Source organism: Trachemys scripta, chromosome 1, assembly GCF_013100865.1.
Source record: "Trachemys scripta elegans isolate TJP31775 chromosome 1, CAS_Tse_1.0, whole genome shotgun sequence".
In the NCBI taxonomy this organism is placed as follows: Eukaryota; Metazoa; Chordata; order Testudines; family Emydidae; genus Trachemys; species Trachemys scripta.
The window spans coordinates 61777094-61800420 of NC_048298.1; the positions used below are offsets into that span (position 1 = coordinate 61777094).

Consider the following 23327-nt stretch of genomic DNA (forward strand, 5'->3'; position numbering starts at 1 on the left):
AAAATCCCACACTACATAATCATTTGATTTGACCATTTCTGTACTCTGCAATAACTGTAGCGGAAACACACATTTTAAAAACCTCTTATTGAAAATGTCCATTCTGTTATTCTGTGTGTAAGATGATTTCAGTTTATCTGTCCATTACTTACAGACTGGAGGGAGCTCATACTCCACTTCTAGAACAACCCTCTCGCCAACATTCTTGAGGAGGCTGATGATCTCGTCATGGCGAAATTTTGTCAGGTTGATTCCATTCACAGATTTGATGTAGTCTCCCACGTCCAGCTGGTCACTTCTGCAACAGACACATGTTCTCTTCCATAAACTTGTACGTCATGTTGCCAAAGTAGCAAAGTTGCTTTCAATTACATTTTTAGTGTTGATAAAAATGAATCTTGCCACACAACTAAATTCAAACAAGCAAAACCCTTCTTGTGCTGATTTTCCAAATAGCAGAGTGACATTTCAAGAATTTAATCTAATATAATACATAAAATATATACAAAGAAGAGACGTATTAGAGTATTAATTTTTGATGTAGGAAATCAGGACTGCATAACCATGCCAGTGACAGTACTCAGCTATACCTGGGATGATTTCTCTTCCTTCATGTGCTCTTTTACCCTCCCTCCCGTTCCCCTGCCCCCAACACCACCCGCCACCTCTCTCTGTTTGGGCTACTGCCAGAAGTATTTTCTGGACAAGTTGTTGCCTCCACAGCCAACATCACAATTACAGCAGGTAAGCCAGAGCCCATTGGCACATGTTCTGCTCAGTTACTTGGAATGATTTGCCTTAATCTGGGTCTCTCCAGCTGCATCTCTCCCCAGTTACACCTTGTTCCGCTTTCTCTGTAGAAGCAGGCCAGTGATATATATATATTTTAAAATCTTTAATAAACAGGTCATCAACAGTCATTTGAAACTATGATACCACCTTATCTGAACTTTTCAACTATATTTTTTCCTTGACATTATAATGTGTTTTTGTAGGTTTTATTCAAGGACAACAATTCGTTAAATTTAAACCATTTATAATTATTTATAAATTATTCTTGAAATGATGCAACATCAGTATTTCTGGCTTTTTATCAGAGCAGCCTTGAGGGACGCAACGGTTCAACTACTATTGAAATGTTTCTTATATCGCTTCTCTGCTCTGATGTGCCGCTTTACAGATGCTGGTAGTCACTTATTTATTAGTGACCTTTTTGATGCGGTATGTATTTTTTGAAGCAATCACATCTTATAATGTATTTTGTGGCTTCAGACGTGGTTACCTAGCAGCGATTCCTCCTTGACGAAGGTTAGAGACTCTTGGTTTCCCATCCTTGTCAATTCCACCCGATACCGTAAGCCCTAAGGTGGTGCCTTCTTTTTTCATTAATTCAACTATTGTTGAGCCCTTGAATTCCTCTGTTGAAAGAAAATTATTGGCGTTATTAAAATTTAAATTGTATTACAGATGTTGCTTTTTTAAAAAACTATTTCATCTACCTCCCAAGGAAGTAATTTTGTATTTTAATAGGGTAAAATGTGTATATCTGCCTGCTTTTTATAATACAATTCACAGGCTTGGGCTACAAAGCTCTATGTATAGATAAATCTGATGTAGATATTCCATAACAGATTATTAAAAAATGCACCAATAGGCTAGTATACTTCAGACTGCCAATAAATACAAAGTGTGGCAAGGCTTACATAAAAGGTAATTTTTCTGTATTCTATTTCACATTCTCAAATCGCTTTCTTCTCTTTGATTTCTCTTTCTAAAACCAAGGTTTAAATTTACACTTTTGTTGGATAACAAATTGCTGGGATAAAATAAATAGCGGGCAAATGATGTAACTGAATTTTGGATCCAGACTAATTTTGAGGCCATTACTACATGTCCAGAATAATCAGGCATAATAAGATTTCAGGAAGAAATAAAATGTATCAGGTCCAATCAGTTCTCTCTCTAAGATAAACAGAGTTCCACTTTAATCTACAGATGAAAGGTGTTAGTTAAATGCTATTTAACTATTATTAATTTAAGATCCAGTTCTGTCAGCTTTATATTGAGTAACATCTTTCTCTACAAGTAGTCTGACTGATATTAATGGGACACTTGCAGACTCAAGTGCTACTCCTGTGAGTAAGGGTGGTAGAATCTGGCTCAGAAGTGTCCAATAATGCCACATAGCATGCCTTGTCTTCTAAAGCCTGATTTTGAAAGGTAGCCTCAACTATTATTATTTGGGCACAATTTTGCACCCACAATTGCCAATGCAAAATCAGAGGTTGAATGGAGTCCCATTTACAGGCAGGGCCTCGAGATACACAGACTTATAAATGTGTGTTTTAAAAGTAGTGGCCTGTATCTACAATGAAGTGTATCATATTAGTCATTGAGACTCCTCAAAATGCACTGAAAAATCTATCCCTGTAAATCAATACTTCTAGCATTAGGAAACACCATGGAACAAAATATTGCTGTGCTTTTTTTCCCCTTTATAAAAATCTGAAAGTGAATTTAGTGCCCATGAAAGTAAGTTAATGGTGGTACTAGCCTGAGCCAAGCACAGTGTTCATTTGTGTGGACAGTATGTAAAAATCTTTATAGAGCAGTGCCAATGCAATATCGTTGACCTACAAACACCCCTGCTATTCCAGTGTTAAGAGAGAGGATGAGACAGGCAATTGTGGCCAATTGTGGGGTGGTTTATAAGGACGTGCACAAATGTGGACAAGGAAAGGTCTTCCAGCCTTATTTTAAATTTGTAACTAATATGGGAACTTAAATTAGAAAAGAAAATTCTATTTGTCAAACTACAGAGTGGAATAAATGACATGAGTTCAGAAAATTCAGTGAATCCTAGCCTAAGGCTGAACATACTTATAGTTCTATTTTCCATAATCAGCTATAATAGAGACCTCAGTGGGTTAGGTAGCTTAGTGGTTAGTACCCTGAGTGCCAACCCCCCCCAGCAGGCACGTCTTGCAGTCCAGGCCCTCTTTTAATCAGAAGTGCAGTGAGGTGGGAGGCGGTAGGAGAGCCCTGGACCGCTCACTCCACCAAGCTGTGATCCAGGGCCCAAGGAGGGTCAACAGTGTCTGGTCCCCACAGATACCTTCTGAGTTACCCTCCGTAAGTCACTTCCTACTGTCTGCTGTTCTTCCCCAGCTTCCAGTTCAATATGAGGTGAAAAGAAAAAGCTGCTGAGACAGAGAACAGGATGCTCCTCTCCTCTGAATTCTTGAGATAGCACAACTCTGAATCTGACATTGGATGCATCTGTTTGGAGAATAAAGGGCTTCGAGAAGTCTGGGTGGAATAGTAGTGGCTCCTGGGTCAACTGGTCTTGTAGTGTACTAAATGCCTTGACACAGGTTTTGATCCAATGGACCCTTTTGGTGTAGTATCCTTCACCAGGTCTGTCAAAAGGGCAGCAATGGTCGTGAAGTTTGGGATGTACAATCTCTAGTACCCCACTAATCCCCCCAAATGCTGGACTTGCTTTTTTGTGGAAGGGATGGGGCAGCCCGTTAGGGCTTGGACTTTGTCCACAAGGGTTTGTAGCTGCCCTCCTCCCACCACGGTATACCCTGGGTAGGTGACTTCTTGGGTGGCCAGCCAACATTTGGTTGGGTTGACCATCAAACCTGCCTTCTTGAGAGCCTTAACGCCGCACCAATGTGCTCGGCCCAGATGACAATATTGTCAATGTAGATATCCACAGTACATGACCCTTGCGGCCACAGTACTCTGTCCATCAGCCACTGGAAAGGTGATAGTGACCCCATGAAGTCTACAGGGCATGGTTTCAAACTGATACAGCCCCCATGGTGCAGAGAAGGTCTTTTTTTCTTTTCTTTATGGAGATATACCTATCTCATAGAACTGGAAGGGACCCTGAAAGGTCATTGAGTCCAGTCCCCTGCCTTCACTAGCAGGACCAACTACTGATTTTGCCCCAGATCCCTAAGTGGCCCCCCTCAAGGATTGAACCCACAACCCTGGATTTAGCAGGCCAATGCTCAAACCACTGAGCTATCCCTTTAGATTTAGGTGTCAAGGGGATTTGCTAACATGAACAACGACAGCTCCCATTCCTGACTGGATAGGACGGTCTTGGGGTATCTGGTGGCCTAGTCCAAGATTACCAATGTATTTGTGCCCTGCTGCAAACTTCTCTACAGGCCGATCACGTCTATGCCTGTTCTCTTGAAGGGTACTTCCACAATGGATAGTGGTACCAGGAGGGCTTTTGGGACCTATTTCTGGCCTGTCCACTGACATTATGGACATGAAGCACAATAGTCTCACACCTCTTCATGGATGTCTGGCCAGCAGAACCTCATGGTCACACTGTCAAGAGTCTTCTTCCTCCCCAAGTGACCTCCACATGGGGCTGTGTGGGCCAATGCAGCACCCTCTTCCAGAATTTCTTGTTTTACCTGTCTTAGGATCCTTCATTGCCCAGTATGCCGTCTCCCCTATCAGTTAAAAATGGGGCCACTGTTTCAACTGCTGCGGGTCTAGTGCTTTACCACCTGCATGGGCAAGTTGCTCATAAACACTGCTCAGGGTCGGGTCATTTCTTCTTTCTTCCACAAAGTCCCCCTCATTGGACAGCAGGTCTAGGTTGAAAGGTGGCGGCGAATGCTTATGGCCCCAGTTGGGTTCAGGCAACGGGTCCTTTATCCGTGAAGATGGTCCTACTCGAGGGTATTGGTCCTCCGAGCCCCTTCCTTCTTATGGCCCCCTCTTGGCCACCGGGGCTACCCCTGCCTTCCAGGGTCTTCTGGCTTCAGCTCTGCCTTTTTTACAGGGGCAACTCACCACCCTTTGACCACTTCTTCAAAGAACTTCCAGTTGTGCTCAAGTATGACCAGGTAGGCCAGGTCTTTTGCCAATCCAGCCTGCATCATTTCAGTATGTTCTTGCATGGCCAGTTGTAATTCTCTTTGGATAGAATTGTACATCTCCATGGATGTACTGGAGATGGATTATGTTCCCAGTTGTACCTCCCGTCCTCAGCAGCCTCTCCCAGACCAAAGTCTAACTACAGAATGAGTTTATCAGACCATATACTGCTACACCATTCATTTGTACTGGGACCAAGATCTTCCCAGGGCCCCTCTTCCAAGCCCTGTTATCGGCTGTCCAGGCCTGTCCATAATCACAGTCCATGAATAAGAAGCCCTTTCTGAAATGTCCTTGCTGAACACATACAAAACAACTCCCAGTGGGAGGAATTGGTCTCTCTGTTGATTCTCTCAAGGGGAGAAATCCCTTTGGATAAGGTCGTTCAGCCAGGCCAACCACAGCCCTCTTGGTCAGTGGAGGGCGGACTTCCAGGCTCTTCTCTTGGCCTTTGTGCCTCCCTCCACTAGAGTTGGGTGTCCACACTCTCCACCAAATGTAATAGAGTCTTTGGTGGGTTTAGCAGGCCTAGTGATCAGTGCAATTAGTGCAACCCCCCCCAGCAGGCAAGTCTTGCAGTCCAGCCCTCTTTTAATCAGAGGTGTGGCGAGGTGGGCAGTTGTAGGGGAACCCAAGTCCCCCCACTCCACTGGGCTCTGACCCAGGGCCCTAGGAGGGTCGGTATATTTGCCCTCGAAGGTGCCCCCCAAGTTGGTCACTTCCTACCATCTGCTGCTCTTCTCTAGCTTCCAGTCCAACATAAGGTGAAAAGAAAAAGAAAAGGCAACCAAACCACCAGCCCCAACTGGGCTCACCATACAGTTTTAGTCCCTGAGAGAGGCTTCTCTGGTGCTCTTGTCAGAGCATATAGGGAAGGTCTGTCCTCCAACCCAGCCTCCCCCTTCTGATCTGGGTTGCTCCCTTTTCAACCCTTTCTCCAATTGAAGCATGCTCTATGGGGCTGGATGGGTGGGTCTAGCTGGGTACAGTACTTTCCTTTAATCCCTTCCAGTCCAGTGTGGGGTTTGTATACCCTATTACACCATCTAAAAGGTATTAAACAAACTGGTAATATATCATCAAAACAGATCTGTGATAAGAACCAAAACAATTATTTTAAGGCCAAAAGTTAAGAAAGAAAATATGACAAAGTTTGTAAATGCTAATGCTTCATATTTTCAAATACGTTTTAGAACTTTTTCCGAAGCCACCAATAATAAATAATAATAATAATGCAAGAGCACCTGCAGGCCCCAGTAAGGGATTGGGTGCTATTACAGTAAACTTAGTACACACATACAATAAAAAGAAAGTCTCACCTCCAAAGAGGTTACAGTACAGGGCGCTGAGCATGCAAAGACTTACATATGTGTTTTACAAACTGTGAGTAGTGTCCATGAGCTTACAGTCTAAGTAAGGTGAATAAGTTAGCCTTGGGTAAGTAAGTTAACCTTACCAGGTAAGAGTCAGCATGCGTGTGGATTTAACCAATATTTTTATATGTGCCATTCTACTATAGACAAAAAGTGTCCTTTATATTTCCTGATTTTTACTCAGCATAGTACTTGGGCAACAAATATATAATTGAGTATCTGCTATAACAACTGAGCTCTGAAAACAATGTTATTTAAAAACAACTCCTCCTCTCTTGAGCTGAATGCTTCTCTCAGTTACACTGTTGCAATCCCATAATTGAATGAGCCTGCTTTTCATTAGGGTCTTATTGGTGTTCTGAGGCCAAAATCTGTCCTGCACACCACAGAACTGTAAGTAACCACCATCTTGGGACAAGAAAATTTCAATGATAACAGAAAAGGTGCTCAAATACAATGGTCACTGAGGTAGACTGAGTTGCACCCCAAGTGAAATCCAAGAGACACTATGACAAGATTATTATTTCTTCAAGAAGAATTGGATCACGATTACAGTAAAAGTTCCGTTCATGGCTCGAATTTTAAATCTGACCTTTGTGGGTATTTGTCCAATTAAAGAAAATAAGTTGATTTTAATCTTTTGATTTTCATCAAGTTGATATAAATATTATGTGTTAATGAACAGAAAGCAACAAAAATTAATTGAATCATCAGAAATCATTCTCTTCTCAGAAAAAGAGAGAGATTTTCACAAAACTACAAATGGAGAGAACATTTACTCAAAAATATATTCAATTAATATATAAAAACATATGTGCTGCTTCCAAACATTTAGTGTGCATTTTTCATTCCTTTCAATGAAAGCTAGGATTTTATTAGTTTCAAGAAAATACTAGAAAGTCTAGATTTTCAGGAAATACATTTACAGTTTAGTGAACTACTCTGTGCGGGGACTAAAAGCCCATGGAACTTAAAAAACTACTTGTTCCTGCTGCTTATTTTTGACCTTAAGACATGACTAATTAATAAGGGAAATCTATGAAGAATTTTGACAATGCAGTACCTGTGGGAATTTCCTCCACAGGTCAGCAGAATTTCTGCAAGGGAGGCATTTTGATTTTACATTCTAAATGGGCCTCTTTTGTGTCTTAATAACAGATCACATAAGGATTTAGAGGGTTGTTCAAAAATATAGACGAGCTTCTTAAACTGGATAGACTTCATGGCTCCTAATGCTTTCAGTTCATTGTTGGCAGGCATGGTTTTCTGGCAGTCTCAGGAAAGAGAAATATAGAAAGGTTATGGATAGGATTTGAAAACTTCCTTCCAGTATGGCGAATAGGGGTCTTTTCCTGGATGAGTACCATTAATTTCTGCAAAATCCAAGCTTTCATTTAAAAAATTTCAAATCCTTCTGCTGTGAAGAAATCCTTGAAAATATGAATCAAACATAAACCAATACAGAGCAGTCTCCCTGAGTCTGCAGACAGACAGCTCCAGTGCCTCTACTGATGACCACAGCTTGTCAAGCTGCAGCAAAATGAAAACTGACAAGTCACGTTACAGTAAAAGAATGAGAGACGACTAAGGCCTATGTCTACCCTAAAAATTTCTGCCAGTATAACTATATTGGCAAAAGCCTCCTAGTGTTGATGTAGCTTATATCAGCATATAACAAAAGTAATCAGTTAAGGTGGGATGGGCCATCCTGATTATCACTACAAAAGTTTTTTTTCTCCTGCTGATAACAGCCCACCTTAACTGATTTCTCTCGTTATAGTTAGTATGGCAACACCCATTTTTTCATGTCCTTTTAGCCCACAAAAGCTTATGCTCAAATAAATTTGTTAGTCTCTAAGGTGCCACAAGTACTCCTGTTCTTTTTGTGTTTAAACATGATTGTGAAATATGAGTATAGCTCAACCTTTGTTAGGTTGTTTGGTTAAAAAACACACATACAGATTAGGGAACCATGTTTTAGTTTTGATATTGACCAAGGTTAAAACATAGTTCCCTAACATATTCATACATTTCTTTCCTGTCCACACAAAAGCCTCATCTACAATGAGATGAGTGTCAAATTCTCCCAATATTGTTCAAGCAGCAATGCTAGCAACAGTGGGAGTTCTAACCAACTGCTAATCTGTGAGGTTTTTAAATTACTGTCTTGTCTGGGCCCAGCCGTGACACAAGACCATTTCATACTACCTGGCAGAGGGCACAGGGGGTTCATAGGGCTGTACAGGGATCCCATGGGTCAGATATCTACAGAATACTGTATACTAATGCAAGAAGTATGGGGAATAAGCAGAAAGAACTCGAAGAAGAATGCTAGTAAATAAACACAACTATGACATAGTTGGCATCACAGAGACTTGTGGGATAATACGCATGTTTGGAATATTGGTACAGAAGGGTACAGCTTGCTCAGGCAGGGAAAAAAGAGAGGAGGTGTTGCCTTATATATTAAAAATGTATACACTTGGATTGAGGTTGAGATGGAAATAAGAGACAGACTTGCTAAAAGTCTCCGGGTAAGGATAAAAGGGGTAAAAATCAAGGGTGACATCATAGTAGGCGTCTACTACACACCACCTAAGCAGGAAGAAGAGGTAGATGAGACTTTATAAACAACTAACAAAATCATCCAAAGCACAGGACTTGGTGGTGATGGGAGACTTCAACTACTCAGACATCTGTTGGGAAAATAACACAGCAGAGCACAGATTATCCAACAAATTCTTGGAATGTATTGGAGACCATTTTTTATTTCAGAAGGTGAAGAAAGCTACTAAGGGAGAGGCTGTTCTAGATTAGATTTTGACAAATAGGGAGGAACTGGTTGAGAATTTGAAAGTGGAAGGCAGCGTGGATGAAAGTGACCATGAAATGGTAGAGTTCGTGATTCTAAGGAATGGTAGGAGGAAGAACAGCACAATAAAGACAATGAATTTCAAGAATGCAGACTTTTAGCAAACTCCATGAGTTGGTAGGTAAGATCCCATGGGAAGCAAGTCTTAGGGGAAAAACAGTTGAAGACAGTTGGCAGTTTTTCAAGAGACAGTAAGGGCATAAGAGCTAACTATCCCACTGTGTAGGAAAGATAGGAAGTCTGGCAAGAGACCACCCTGGCCTAACCAGGAGATCTTCAATGATCAAAGAATCAAACAAGAGTCCAACAAAAAGTGGAAACTAGATCAAATTACAAAGGATGAATACAAACAACACAAGTATGTAGGGACAAAATTAGAAAGGCCAAGGCACAAAATGAGGGAAGATTGAAAAAAATTCATTTTGTTTCGTCTGGAAAAGAGAAAACTGAGCGTGAACATGATAACGGTTTTCAAGTACACAAAAGGTTGTTACAAGGTGGAGGGAGAAGAATTGTTCTTCTTAACTTCTGAAGATAGGACAAGAAGCAATGGGCATGGGAGGTTTAGGTTGGACATTAGGAAAAACTTCCTAACTGTCAGGGTAGTTAAGCACTGGAATAAATTGGCTCGGGAGGTTGTGGAATCTCCATCACTGGAGATTTTTAAGAGCAGGTTAGACAAACACTTGTCAGGGATGATCTAGATAATACTTAGTCCTGCCATGAGTGCAGGGGACTGGACTAGATAACCTCTTGAGGTCCCTTCCAGTCTTATGATTCTATAATAGTTCACCAAAGAGTGGTATGTGAAGTCATTACTGAAAGCCAGGTGCCCAATGGGCATTATAATCATTGTGAAATGTATTTTTGGACAATATTTAATGCATTATATATCTATACTGAAAATTAGGCTCTTACTGTCTTGGACTTAAGGCAGGTCACCAGGAGGTGACATACCTCAGAGATGATCCTTTCAGGCAGGAGGTAACTGATACCTATCTCCCTGTCCGGCCACTTGTGTACTGTATGTCTCATACTGTGTGCCTATTTGCATATTGAGCTAGGTGTGAATCCAGAGACTGCGAAATTTACAAGAGAGGAAATCTACAGTAAGAAACAAGCAGCAAGGGGTTGTTCTGTTTATGAATAAAGACAGGATTGATATGGTATATCTTGGAGTGCAAAGAATCCTTTACCTAGAAGGCAAATTGACAATGTGCTTCTCACAAAAGAAGAATCACAGCATGTCTGGTGGTAAAACGCTGCAAGGATATTGGGTGCTCTATATGCTACAAGCCATGCGAGTACCCTGTTAATTAAATCTAGGCTTCAGAAGGCATATTATGAGGTGGCTCACAACACTGGTTACCCCCGGGAAGCATCACACCAGTCTGTACAGGGTTAGACAGTGCTAGAAATGCAAGCTCCCACTCTGCATAAATGCTCCCATCATTGCCACACTGATGATACAGCAATGTTGGGAGAATTTAACAAAAACACCAGCGTGGATAACACTATAGATAACACAAATGAGCATTCCCATGTTGATCAACCTCACAATTAAGGTGGAAGCAGAATCTGTATGAGAATAGTAGATTAGACTTCTTGCCCTCCCCCAGGGAAAAAAAACCCTTTGTGTTTTGTTTTTTTTTAAATGTAAGATTGTCCTCTCTCATCCTGTGGAAAGCTCTGGCTGCTAGTTAGTGATGGCTGCACTGGGGTAGGATATGGATGTTAAGGATAACAAAACAAACTGTAGAGATACAAAGCAGAATTCCTCCTCTCTAAGTCTGTTCTCTTTCAGTGCAAGTTCTGTTATATTTGCATCCCGCAATTGGTGGGTGAGATATGTCATCCCAAGAAGCAGAGTAAAATATTTGATCTAGGTGATTAGATTGAAGTTGCAATGTCTAGATTGCCATTGCCCCTTCTCAGAGCCATGTACATTTGGCACAGAACAAAAATAGGGCATGACATAAAATCAGGGATTTGATAAATAAGTGACCCCAAACAGCAGTCATGACAGGTACACTGATGTGCAGTGATCCCACTCCAGAGAATATACAGATGATGAATTCTTTGTATTAGAGGACAAAGATGTTGCTGCTTTGCTTTCATGGAGAAAAATACTATGTGGAATCAATACCAAAAGAAGAGAGGGGTTGGGGCTCTGAATGAAAAAAAAATAGCTCTTAATTTTGGCCTTTGATTGAGTTATGGTGCTTGTAATGACTTTACACCAAAAAAACCTTCAAAATAAAATGTAAAACAGTATCTCAACCAACAAACAAACAACCTCCCCATATTCTGAAAATCTAAAAGTGTCCATGTGCCAAAGATCTAAAAGTGTGTGTGCGTGGTGGAAGAGGAGGAGGGGCAGAGTACAGAGAGGTTAATTTGAGTTACCGCTACTGATGACTGTACCTGACTCCTTTAAGAGCTAGGGTTTTTGTGAATGCTTACTCAGGGACTACTACTTCTTCTTCTTCCCCTTAGCTCATCGTCTGGGGTTGGGTTGTTGTGCAAGCATCTGCCATCTTCCTCTGTCAGAGGTGGCACTAAGATCCACCTGCTCACCATGTCCTTTGATGCAATCCATCCATTGCTTCCTCAGCTTTCATGGGGCCTCTTTCCTATCACCTTCTCCTGTCATGCTATTGGCACAAGGTCCTCTTCATTCATCCTCCGTACAGTAACTCCTCACTTAACTTAAGGGAGGGTGGAGGCTGAGTGCCGTGTCCTCACTCCTCCCCCCAGCCTCCTGAATGCTGCAAGACAGCTGATTGCCCCAGGCAGGAGGCAGGGGGAACAAGGGGAAGGCACTGATCCGCGGGGTCCACCAGCAGGCGGGAGGCGCCGTGGGGGGGGGACATAGGGGAGCTGTTGGGGGCTGCCAGCCTGTTTAATACCTGTATTAAATTGCTTGATTAAAATGTATATAATGCCTTTTGTCTGGCAAAAAAAAATTTCCCCCTGGAACCTAACCACCGCTATTTACATTAATTCTTATGGGGAAATTGGATTCACTTAACAGCATTTCGCTTGAAGTCGCATTTTTCAGGAACATAACTACAACGTTACATGAGGATTTACTGTATGTGTCTGAACAGTGAGGTTGCACTTCATGGATTTTGTCAGCCAGATCACGAACTCTAACTTGCAGCATAATGCTGTCATTTTGCAATCTTTCCCTTCGTGTAACTCTTTTTATTGCATGAAGACATCTCATTTCAAACACTTGTAGGCACTGCACTTGCAGTCTTTTATTCACCCATGCTTCTGCACCAGTACTGCATTACTGGATGAACCATTATTCTATATAATTGAGTTTTCAGTCCCAGTGGCATACACTTGTCATATGCAACACCTGAGATATTACTCCACACTCTTCCAGCACTCCCTACTCTAGACTATATCTCACGTTCAAACTCACCATCTTCTGTAACCCAGCTGCCCAGTACTTGGTTGGTCTGGTTTAATCGTGCTCCATTAATCTCTATATCCAGTTTCCCTGTGAAGCCTCTACTGGTCCACAGAACCTCATGTGACACAGAAGCCCACTGATGCCAACTGACAACAGGTTCAGTACTCTGTTAGCAACTTCTAGCAGGCCTGACAAACTTACCACACGTAACACACCGCTTTCATGGTATTTATCCATAAATAAAGTAGTGTCTTGTAAGATATCAAATGAAAGCTGGTGTCACACTGATCATTCATATTGTTGTGAAATGTGTATACTGATGATATCGTGCAGTTATGTGTATATATTGAAAATATATCCTGAGAGTCAGTATCAAGATATGAGTAAGGCTAAGATTTAGTCATGGGTATTTTTAGTAAAAGTCATGGACAGGTCACGGGCAATAAACAAAAATTTATGGCCCATGACCTGTCCATGACTTTTACTATAAACACCCCTGACTAAATCTTAATTGCCCTGGGGTCCCGCTGCTCTGGGGGAGCCCCTGGAGTGCTCCCCAGGTCAAGCTCCACTGGCCACTGCTCAGGTGGTCCCCAGGGCCAGCCACAGCGGCTGCTGCTGCTTGGACCGCAGAGCAGTGGCTGGTGTGGCTGTCCCCAGGGTTGCTCCAACAATGACCAGTGCGGCTGGCTGGGGGGAGGCTCCAGGAGCGGCTGGTGAGGCTGGCCCCGGGGCCAGTTGCTCAGGCAGCCCTGAGGTCAGCCACAGTGGCCGCTGCAGCTGTGGAATTTCATGGAGGTCACGGAAAGTAACACCCATCACTTCCGCAACCTCTGTGACAATCTCGGAGCCTTAGCCATGAGTCACCGGCAGAGACAGGTTTTCTCTCAGAACCAGGAGTGTTTGTCCATCTAGCTAATTGACATGTAAATTAAGCATTGTATTGTTTCACAATGGGCCTCACATTCATGGTTTAAACTGAATGCTAATAAAGAACAGAGACTTATGAAGTTAACATGAAATCAACGGGCACCAGAGAATATATGCTATGGGCTTTACTGACTCTGTGGACAAAAACAATGACTTTGGGGGAATATAAGGGGAAGGCAAAGGACACATCTTTGTCCATCAGTGAGGGGGCAAAAAGAACAGCGTATTTTGCATCTATGAACAGCGGATACGAGCCAGGTAGGTGGTGAGGCTGAAAGAAAGCTTTAGGTAAAAAAATGCTTTAGACAAGGATGTCCAAGTGTAGTCTCTAAGGAGTGTATTATACCTTTTGTTTTACATGTGTAAGCAGAGTCTGAATGAGCTCTCCCCTGACATCTAGTGATGAGCTGGGGAAGAGGACTTCAGGAGCTAATCTTGTTTGCATAGACACACCCACCCTCCCTAGGTGCTCAGCATGATGGGATTGCTTGCCCAAATGATCACTTTTGGCTGGTGTTGGATTCTCAGTCTCCTTGTTATTGGAGAAAGAGTAATAAAGGGTTGTTATACTTGCTGTGTAAATCGAGGGCAGCAGAACTGTACCTGGCATATCCCGATGGAGGGACTCACCCTCAACAAAATGGTACTTGCTAGCTAGGGGACATGGGTTCCAAAGCCCAGTGAGTTGAGAGAGGGTGTGGACAGGCATTTGTACCTGGTGGTGTGGGCCCTGCTTAAGGGTCCTAGACATCATTTGATCCTTTCTCTCACCACTGTGTAATAAAAGAGCTAATTTAGACTCAATTTCTGTCTCCTTTATCCTTTCTCAATATCTCTTAATCTTTATCTTTGATAATAAACTTACAATTATTTCACTATAAAGACATCTATGCACTGAGGTATTATAAAGGACCTGATTTGAGCTGTACCAATCAAGCTGTGTATACACTGTTCCCTTGGGAATAGCAAACCTGGTAATTATTGTAAACGTCCAGTGACAGGAGCTGGACACTACAGAAGGATGCTTCAGAGGAGCTCAGGGATGGGGTACACCAAGTTTTAACTTGCAAGGCAAAGTAGGTTTGCTTTGTTACCTAGACTGCAATTCTCATCTCTTCCTCAGACTCAGGCCCCACATTAGGCTCATATGTTGGCAACTCCACCAAAAAGTGGCTTGCCTCATTTAAGATTCTCAAAGTATTATTTCTACTCTCCTTTATTTGTTCAGGCTTTCCTAGATGTCTCCCCTGGTTATCCTTTACAAATGGTGCCACAATATCATCCCTCCTTCCCTTGTGAGTGGTTTATCAACCTGAAGTGTAAATCATCTAAGCCTAGGGCATTGTCTTTGGCCTTTGTCACTGCCTGCTTGGCAGCTCACTTTACTTCTTTGTATTCATTTTCATTTGTACTTGATTCATTTATTTTTCTTTACATGCCATTTTCTTGTTTCAGATCGCTACCTGCACTTCATTGATCCCCCATTACTCCTCTCTTTCCCGCAGTTTTCCCCCTTTGCATTGTCCACAAAACTCTTCTCTGTAACCCATATTCTTTTTGAAGTGGTTCCACTTCTCTTCACCTGACACCAAATCAGTTTCCAGATGCTTATCATTTACTGCTTGCACAAAGATCTCTGCTAATCTTCCCCCTAATTTCCCATACTTTAATCTTGTTTCTTTTGAGCTTAGTTCCCTCCTTGTATAACGCACCACATCAATCTTTGACACAAGAGGCTTATGAAGCAGAGCTACTGTCTCACTAGGTATCACTTTGCAGTCCATAACTCGGCTCCACTGAGATTTCCTCACCATCATATCAATTTGGCTTTTGTTTCCACCACCGATGTATGTGACCAAATGACTCACCCTCTTTTGGAACCATGCATTGTCTAGCAGCCATTGATTGGCAATACAAATGTCTAGCAACACTTTTCCTTATTAGTGACTACTTTCTTATGTCTCTCTTTCTACTATTGTGGGTTTTTTTTAAACTACTTCAGGGACTGCCAAGGTCCTTTCAATCTAAAAATAGCTCTGATGCTGAAACACTCAAATACAGCAACTCCTCTTCTCTCTACGCTTGCATGAAATGGCAGGCAGCAAGGCTCATATGGCAATACATTCATGCAACTAGAAAGCAAGTAACATAAAAATATGGTTCATTTTTCCATTCCACTTGGTATTGGTCTAGAGAGAGTAACTGTGTCCGTAAGGTGGTCTGGATGGACATAACATTCGTAGGTGTGAGAGGTGTCTCAAGGTGGGCACCTTCACAAATTAAGTCATCAAAAATCACTGTCTGCTTTTGAAAATTTTTGCCTACCCTTTTAACAACCAAAAGTTTTCTTTAGCTCAGGTGAGAGTGGCCTGTGCTTTTGAAGTAGGGAGATGTGAGCAGCCCTGAAATTACAAATGGGACTTTCTTAAACAACTGTAATATGTCTCAATTAGGTGCTAATGATGAGGGAGGGACGGAGCTCTTTGATAGCATTAGTTTTTCTACATTTCTGTCTGAATCAGATGCAAAGCTTAATGATCCCATTAAGCTCTGAGCGGGTATACTGCTATTAGGCAGTTGAGCCACCTAAAGTCATGCCTAGGTTGGAATGGCTTTATTGTAGAATTGTCTAAAATCTTGATAGTTGATTTGGCATTTTCAATGGTGAAGGTTCATCCCGATACTTTTGAATAGGGTCTACTTCAAATTTCTTCTACATTTCCTTTATTAGGTAACCAGATAATATTGGGACATGGAGAAATGCTGCTCTTTAGATCTTTTGACTGTTGATATTACACTGATTACAGAAAACCTTCCTTGATAGTTTGGATTCTCTGCTTCCTATAATTTCCAAAATAGATCTGAAAGGATTAATAAATTTTAAGGCCAGAAAGAACTATCATCATAATATAATCTGACCTCCAACCTCCATAACACATGTCAAAGACATAATCTCTGCATTAAACCCATACCTTTTTTTAAGCGATAGCATACATTTTATAAAGAAATCCAGTCCTGTTTTAAAGACTTCAAATAATGGATAATTCACCACATTCCTAGGTAACTTTTCCAATAGTTAATTACTTCACTGTTAAAAATTTGTACCTTATTTCTACCCTGAAATTGTGTAGCATCAGCTTCCAATCATTGGATCTCATTATGCTTTCTTCTGCTAAATTAAAGAGCCATCTACTGTCAAGTATCTTTTCCCTATGTACTTACTTGTACACCATGATCAACTTTTTTTTTAGGTCCACTAAATAGACTGAGCTTCTTAAACCTCTCACAATAAGGCATATCTTCCATATCGCAAGACATTCTTGTAGCTCTTTTCTGAACCCTGTCCATTTTTTTAACATCACTTTTTAAATGTGGACACCAGAATTGGACATAGTATTTCAGTAACTGTTTCAGTAGTGCTGTATACAGAGGTAATACCACCACCCTATTTCCACTTGATATCCCCCATGCTTATACATCTGAGGATCACGTTTGCCCTCACAGGTACAACCTCATACTGGAAGCTCATATTCAGTGTCACTGCATTCCAGGATACAATCCCCATTCTATACGTGTGACTTATATTCTTTGTTCTTAGATGCCTGCTTCCATTTGACTGTATTAAAATGTATGTTTTTCTACTGATCCCACCCCTTACAAAATAATCCCGGTCAGTCTGCTTAAATGACTATCACTATTTATTACTCCACCAATTTTTGTGATCAGAAAATGTTACCAGTAATGATTTTATATTTTCTTTTATCTAATTGATAAACAGTATTGAATACCATTCTTCCAAAAACAGATCTTTGTGGGACCCCACTAGAAACAACCCCAGTGAATGACTATTCGCCATTTACAATTACTTTTTGTGATGTATCAGTTAGCAGTTTTAATCTATTTAATACTTGCTATGCTGTTTTTATATAGTGGTACTTTTTTTCAAGTCAGAACATCTTCTAGGAATAAGTCAAATGCCTTACTGAAGTCTAATATATTATGACAACAGTTACCTTTATCGACCAAACTTCTGGTTTCATCTAAAAGCAACAGCAATTTTGTCTGACAAGCCCTATTTTTCATAAAATGATGTTGACTGGCATTAATTATGCAACCATCCATTAATTATTTGCAAATTACTTTCCATATCACCCTTTCCATAATTTTGCTCAGGATCTGTGTCAGGCTAAACAGCCTATAGTTACAAAAGTCATCCTATTTACCCTTTTAAAATACTGGCCCAACATTAACTTTTTCCCAGTCATCTGGAACTGCCCCAATGTTCGAAGATTTGTTAAAAATCAACATTAATGGTTCATAGAACTCCTTGGCCAATTCTTTTAATGATCTTGGGAGCAAGTTACCCAGATCCATGGATTTAACTTCAATAGCTGCTTTTTTAACATCTTCTCTAGTTACTGATAAAATAGAAAGTATTTCCTTATCATTGTAAAGATATGAATACATCATCTTGTTTCTTTCCAAATACAAAACAGAAACAGAAACATTTATTGAATACTAATGCCTTTTTACATTACAATTGACAATTTTACCATTCATATCTAATATTTTACCTATACCACTGCTAGGATTTCTTTTATATTTAAAAAAATTCCTTTTATTTTCCTTAACACAATTGGCCACAAATTCCCTTTATCAACTGTCAGCATTCCCTAAATGCTGATGTGTACTCATTGCTATCAGCTTCTCCATTTTTCCATTTGCTTCATATATTTCATTTATTTTTTACTGCTGATTTCACTTTCCCCCTTAACTAGAATGTTTTTAAGCCTTCTTTTGTGATTTTGGAATTGTGTTATTCTGGGCATCTAATAGAGCATCTTTAAATAAGACCCAATTATTATTCACATTCTTATGTTAATTTCCACCCGCCCCCACCACCCCAGTTTTTCTCATGATAGTTTTTAGCTTTGGGAAATTGACCTTTTTAAAGCACCAAGTATATACGCTTATGGACAGGACTATATTCTGTTTGCACATAACACATAAAATCAGGCCATGATTACTTGCAGCTAGGCAACCATCAATGTTTAATTATCAGGATTTATTACAGGAAGTCATTCTGCCATTAATATTAGAAGACTTTTAGGTTCTATGCATTTGTGGGAACAGTTGGGATGAGTTGCTTCCTTGGATACAAAAATAGCCTTTGACAGAGTGGAGCAGCATTATTTATGTGAAGATATTTGACTCCTGGTTAGGCTCAGATTTCCTCCATTAGATGCAGGTATTATGAAACTTCTAAGGCTGCTGTACTTACCAATATTATATACTCTGACTTTTTTTTTTAATTTTACATGGGGTTGTAAGACAGCAGTTTCTCTCATTCGTTTCTGTAGCCTCTGGCTGTGGCTCTTACATACATGGATGGAACCGAAGGTATGAGAATGTGAGGAGAATATGCTAAACCAGCATTATATCCTCCTCGGTTAAACTATTATTCACAGATATAGAATGTTAGTGAATTTTAAAAATGATATTATGAAATTTGAAATTTTAAATAGCAACTATTCTCCTGAAAGCAGAGGCAGTAGACTTTCCCCCATTTAGATTAATAAATAGAAAAACTAAGTACTTAGGAGGTAAAATTTCTATTCATTTATAGGATATATACAGCTGAACTATTCTATTCCTACTTTTTAGTATTCAGGGAGATTTGGCATGATAATTATATTTGCCATTGTCTCTGTTTAGAAGGACTAGACTTTGGAAAATGAATGGTCATATTGTCTACAGATCTTCCCTATTGTCCTTTAGAGAAAAGATATTAATGAGAGAGAGATTTTTCTTTTGATTAATTTAAAGGAGAATGTGATCACATATTGCTCTCAAAGCATGCCACAAGGTAGGAGAGCTTTCCTTCCCATTTATAAAACTCGATACATAGCTTGTCAACTCAGGTTTGCTTAAAGAAATCTGCTCTAGTGGACATTCAATGTAGATGCCAATGGATTTAGCCAGTGAAATGTTAATAATAACTCTATTACAAATTCTTACATGTGACTGACATATTTGAGAAAAATAACATTGAACCAATTGCTTAAGGCACTTGCCATGGATCCACAGGATCGGTGCTATGACCTCAGCTTTGGAACAATCTCTGGGAGGACCTCTTCAGTGTGTCAGACCCTATAGGGGTCCCACTTTTCCTCCAGGGTAAGCCAGTCGGCTTCACTGTCTCATTGGACTGGGCCTTCAACACTGCTTCACACTGTAAGCACCGTTCAGTGAGTCCCCCTGAGAGAGACCCCTGAGGGAGATTTGTACTGTCTTAGGGAGCAATGCACTCCGCAAGCATCTGCAGTGACACTCAGCCAGCACTGTCAAACAGTAGGGTTTATTAGTCAGCTGGCACACAGCATAGGGAGTCCTTGGTGAACAGAGAGAAATGAAGGTTAAAGCACAGCCCATTCTGGGCAGCAAGAGCCCTGCCAAACTGTAATGAACCCCATTGCTCAAGCCCTATCTGTCCCTCCATCTGATCTCCTTCATCAAACTCCCAGGTGTGCCCTCCATTGCTTCCTGCAGCCAACGCTTCACTTGCACCTCACACCCTTCCCCCCGAGCTGTGGAGATGCAGCTTAGCTTCTGTCATAACTATAAAGGGAAGGGTAACAGCTCTCCTGTGTACAATACTGTAAAGTTATTTTCCATCCTGATTTTACAGAGATGATTTTTACCTTTCTTTCTTTAATTAAAAGCCTTCTTTTTAAGAACCTGATTGATTTTTCCTTGTTTTAAGATCCAAGGTGGTTGGATCTGGACTCACCAGGAATTGGTGGGGGGAAAAGAGGGGGAATGGTTAATTTCTCCTTGTTTTAAGATCCAAGGGTTTGGATCAGTGTTCACCAGGAAATTGGTGGAGAAGTCTCTCAAGGCTACCCAGGGAAGGGAGTCAGTACTTGGGAGTGGTGGCAGCAAAACCAGATCTAAGCTGGTAATTCAGTTTAGGGGTTCACATGCAGGTCCCCATATCTGTACTCTAAAGTTCAGAGTAGGAAAGGAACCTTGACAGCTTCCTTGCTGAGAGGTGGGGAAGACCATATCTCTCTGGGTCATTGGTTGCTAGGTGTCCACATCTGGGCATTTGGATTTGCCATTGTCTTCTCAAGAGCTCCACTGATATGGGATCTAAGGCTCCAGACAGCTAGGCACCATTCACACCTGTGTCTTAGCCTGCCCGGAGAGCACACAGTCCCTTTTCACCCACTAGGTAACAATGCAGCATACGGGGGAACTGAGGCACACAGAGGCTTCATTAAAACATTACAAAAAATTCCCACTTTGGAATTAAAGGCCTGTAAATGCTGTGATTAAACACTTGGGATAACTTCTTTGCATCTAAGATGCATGAACCTGTGATTTACACCAAGTAAATCAATTAGGTTCTTAATTTATGGCGACACTGGGGGCTTAAATCCCTAGTAGATGCCTTTGAAGCACAGGTCTCATTTAGCACTCAATCTGCTTTTGGTCTTCCCTGTGAGCTCTCCTTTCCTCACCTCCATTTAGAAGACTATGAGTAAAATTGGTCAATTGGGCCACAATTTCTCCCCATGCAAATGTAGGTATTTGTTAACTCAACAATTAATCTGACCCTCTGAGCCTTGGAAAAAGATTATTACTTTAGTCAAGTTACCTAGCAGCTTGATATCCTCCTTCTAGAGAGTAAGTCAGACAGCCCAGTTACAGAAAGGAACAGCACCAGAGGCAACCTATTGGCATGAAATACAGGAGCAGAGAAGGCAAAATTTGCTTCTAAATAATGGTAAGATATCTGTAGTGGTGATGCAATTTACAATCAAACATCGCACTATCCTTGAGCTATGTGTGATCCACATATATCATATCTATTTTAAATGTAAATTGTTATCTGGGAATTGGATGTTGCCTTATTAGAGATTTTTTGCACTGATGTATCTATTTGCTTAAGCAGAAATGTTAAAACTTCATGTGACTTATTGTTGCTAGGAAATGTGATGGATATGAGAGATCTGACAGGTATGGCACAGTTATATTGGCTTTTGTTTGATAATCACATTGTATCTATTATAGAGGATTTAAGATGAAATTTTGTATGTAATCCATAGGCTATTATTGATTTATAGGGGGCAATGGAATATTTTTAGATGCTCTAAAATAGAAAATTGACAGTAATAACATGACAGGATTAATTCAGAAACAACAGCACCAAATTAAATGTGAGAAATTTAAGATTTACAAAAAGGAGTTGCTGATGGTGAGAGAGGGCTATATTTTACCATTCAATGTGAGCATTAAGTTACTGATTAGTGTACTACCAAAAAAATGTTCGGAAAAGGTATCATCAAGGCCAAGGCTGGATTAAAGCGCTACAAAATAAAATACTGGCTTACATTAAAATGTGCTGAATCACAGAAGTGCTGATGACCTTCACTGCCAATAAGTATTTCAAATCCAGAAGGATTTCAATTTCTGTTAAAGATGTTTGCCAATGGAAAAAAAATCTATAATTCAGAAGTTTCCTCCATACTAGCCCTTGCTCCGTATTTCATAATCAATCTCTTTACTTGTTCTCTGGGGTTTAATGTCCGCATAATGAACTAATGGCAAAGAGAAATGAAGACAGATGCATTCATTTGCATGAGCTAATTTATTACATAGCCAGACTTACTGAATACAGCACTGCAGTGAAACACTGAGCCATAAGAATGTACTGAAGGTTGCTTTCTTTTGCAATTTAAAATGTAAATATTTCTCACCAACTCAATCAAGAAACTGAAGTGGTATTATATTAGCACACATAAAAACAGAGTGAATGTTAGATTATGAGGCAGTAAAAAGCCTTTAAATGTGAAGGTTTTTTTCATCTATAGTATTCAGTTCTCAAACCAGAAGTCCTAGTGAGATGCAAATATAACATGCCTATATCATCCTTGAGCAATACTGTTATTAGAAGTAAAAACATTTCCAGTCAAACTACAAAATGTGACATGTCCCATGAAAATGGATATTCTCTCTCTCTCTCTCTCTCTCTCTCTCACACACACACACACACACACACACACACTACATCCTGATGAATCTTAAGCTCTGAAATCTTAAGCACTGAGACTCTCTATCGTGACGCTAGAGTCTGATTTCCAGAGGTGCTGAGCACCTGCACTTTCCCCTGATTCAATTGGAGTTTCAGGTGCTCAGCTCCTCTACTTCTTTGATTTCTCATATAAGGCAAAGATGGATGGTTAGTATCCTTGTAGTTCCTTCTCCTCCCACTGAAACTTGTAGAGTAAAACAGCATATTAATGCAACGTTCAGATTTCGAAATCACAAAAAGCAATTTTCATGGTAATTTTCTCCCTTTTGTCTGTTACATGAAAGCTTAGGCCAGGTCTACACTACACCCCTAATTCGAACTAAGGTACGCAACTTCAGCTACGTGAATAACGTAGCTGAAGTTCGAAGTACCTTAGTTCGAATTAGTTCGAACTTACCTTGGTCCACACGCGGCAGGCAGGCTCCCCCGTCGACTCCGCGGTACTCCTCTCGGCGAGCTGGAGTACCGCAGTCGACGGCGAGCACTTCCGGGTTCGACTTATCGCGTCCAGACTAGACGCGATAAGTCGAACCCAGAAGTTCGATTTCCAGCTGTCGAACTAGCGGGTAAGTGTAGCCAAGGCCTTAGATAATGACAATGGGTTGGGCTTATTTGTTTCTATTTTTAACCCACTTGATACAGGAAATGCAAGTCCCCAGACCTGGCTCTTGATTGAAGGCACACTGGTATAATTTTAGGTCAGTGAGGGTATGGTCACCA

The 23327-nt window shown here is 40.8% G+C and overlaps 1 protein-coding gene across 10 annotated transcripts in view; it reads right to left on the reverse strand.

Moving 5' to 3' along the window:
- GRIP1 (glutamate receptor interacting protein 1) overlaps window positions 1–23327 on the reverse strand; it is a 544307-nt gene that overhangs the window by 126981 nt on the left and 393999 nt on the right. For all 10 annotated transcript variants that reach the window (XM_034770827.1, XM_034770872.1, XM_034770797.1 and 7 more), the window contains exons 3-4: window positions 1283–1418; window positions 153–298 (exon numbers count right to left, since the gene is read on the reverse strand). In XM_034770827.1, the coding sequence (XP_034626718.1) occupies window positions 153–298; window positions 1283–1418 (282 nt within the window). The remainder of the gene's footprint in view (window positions 1–152; window positions 299–1282; window positions 1419–23327) is intronic.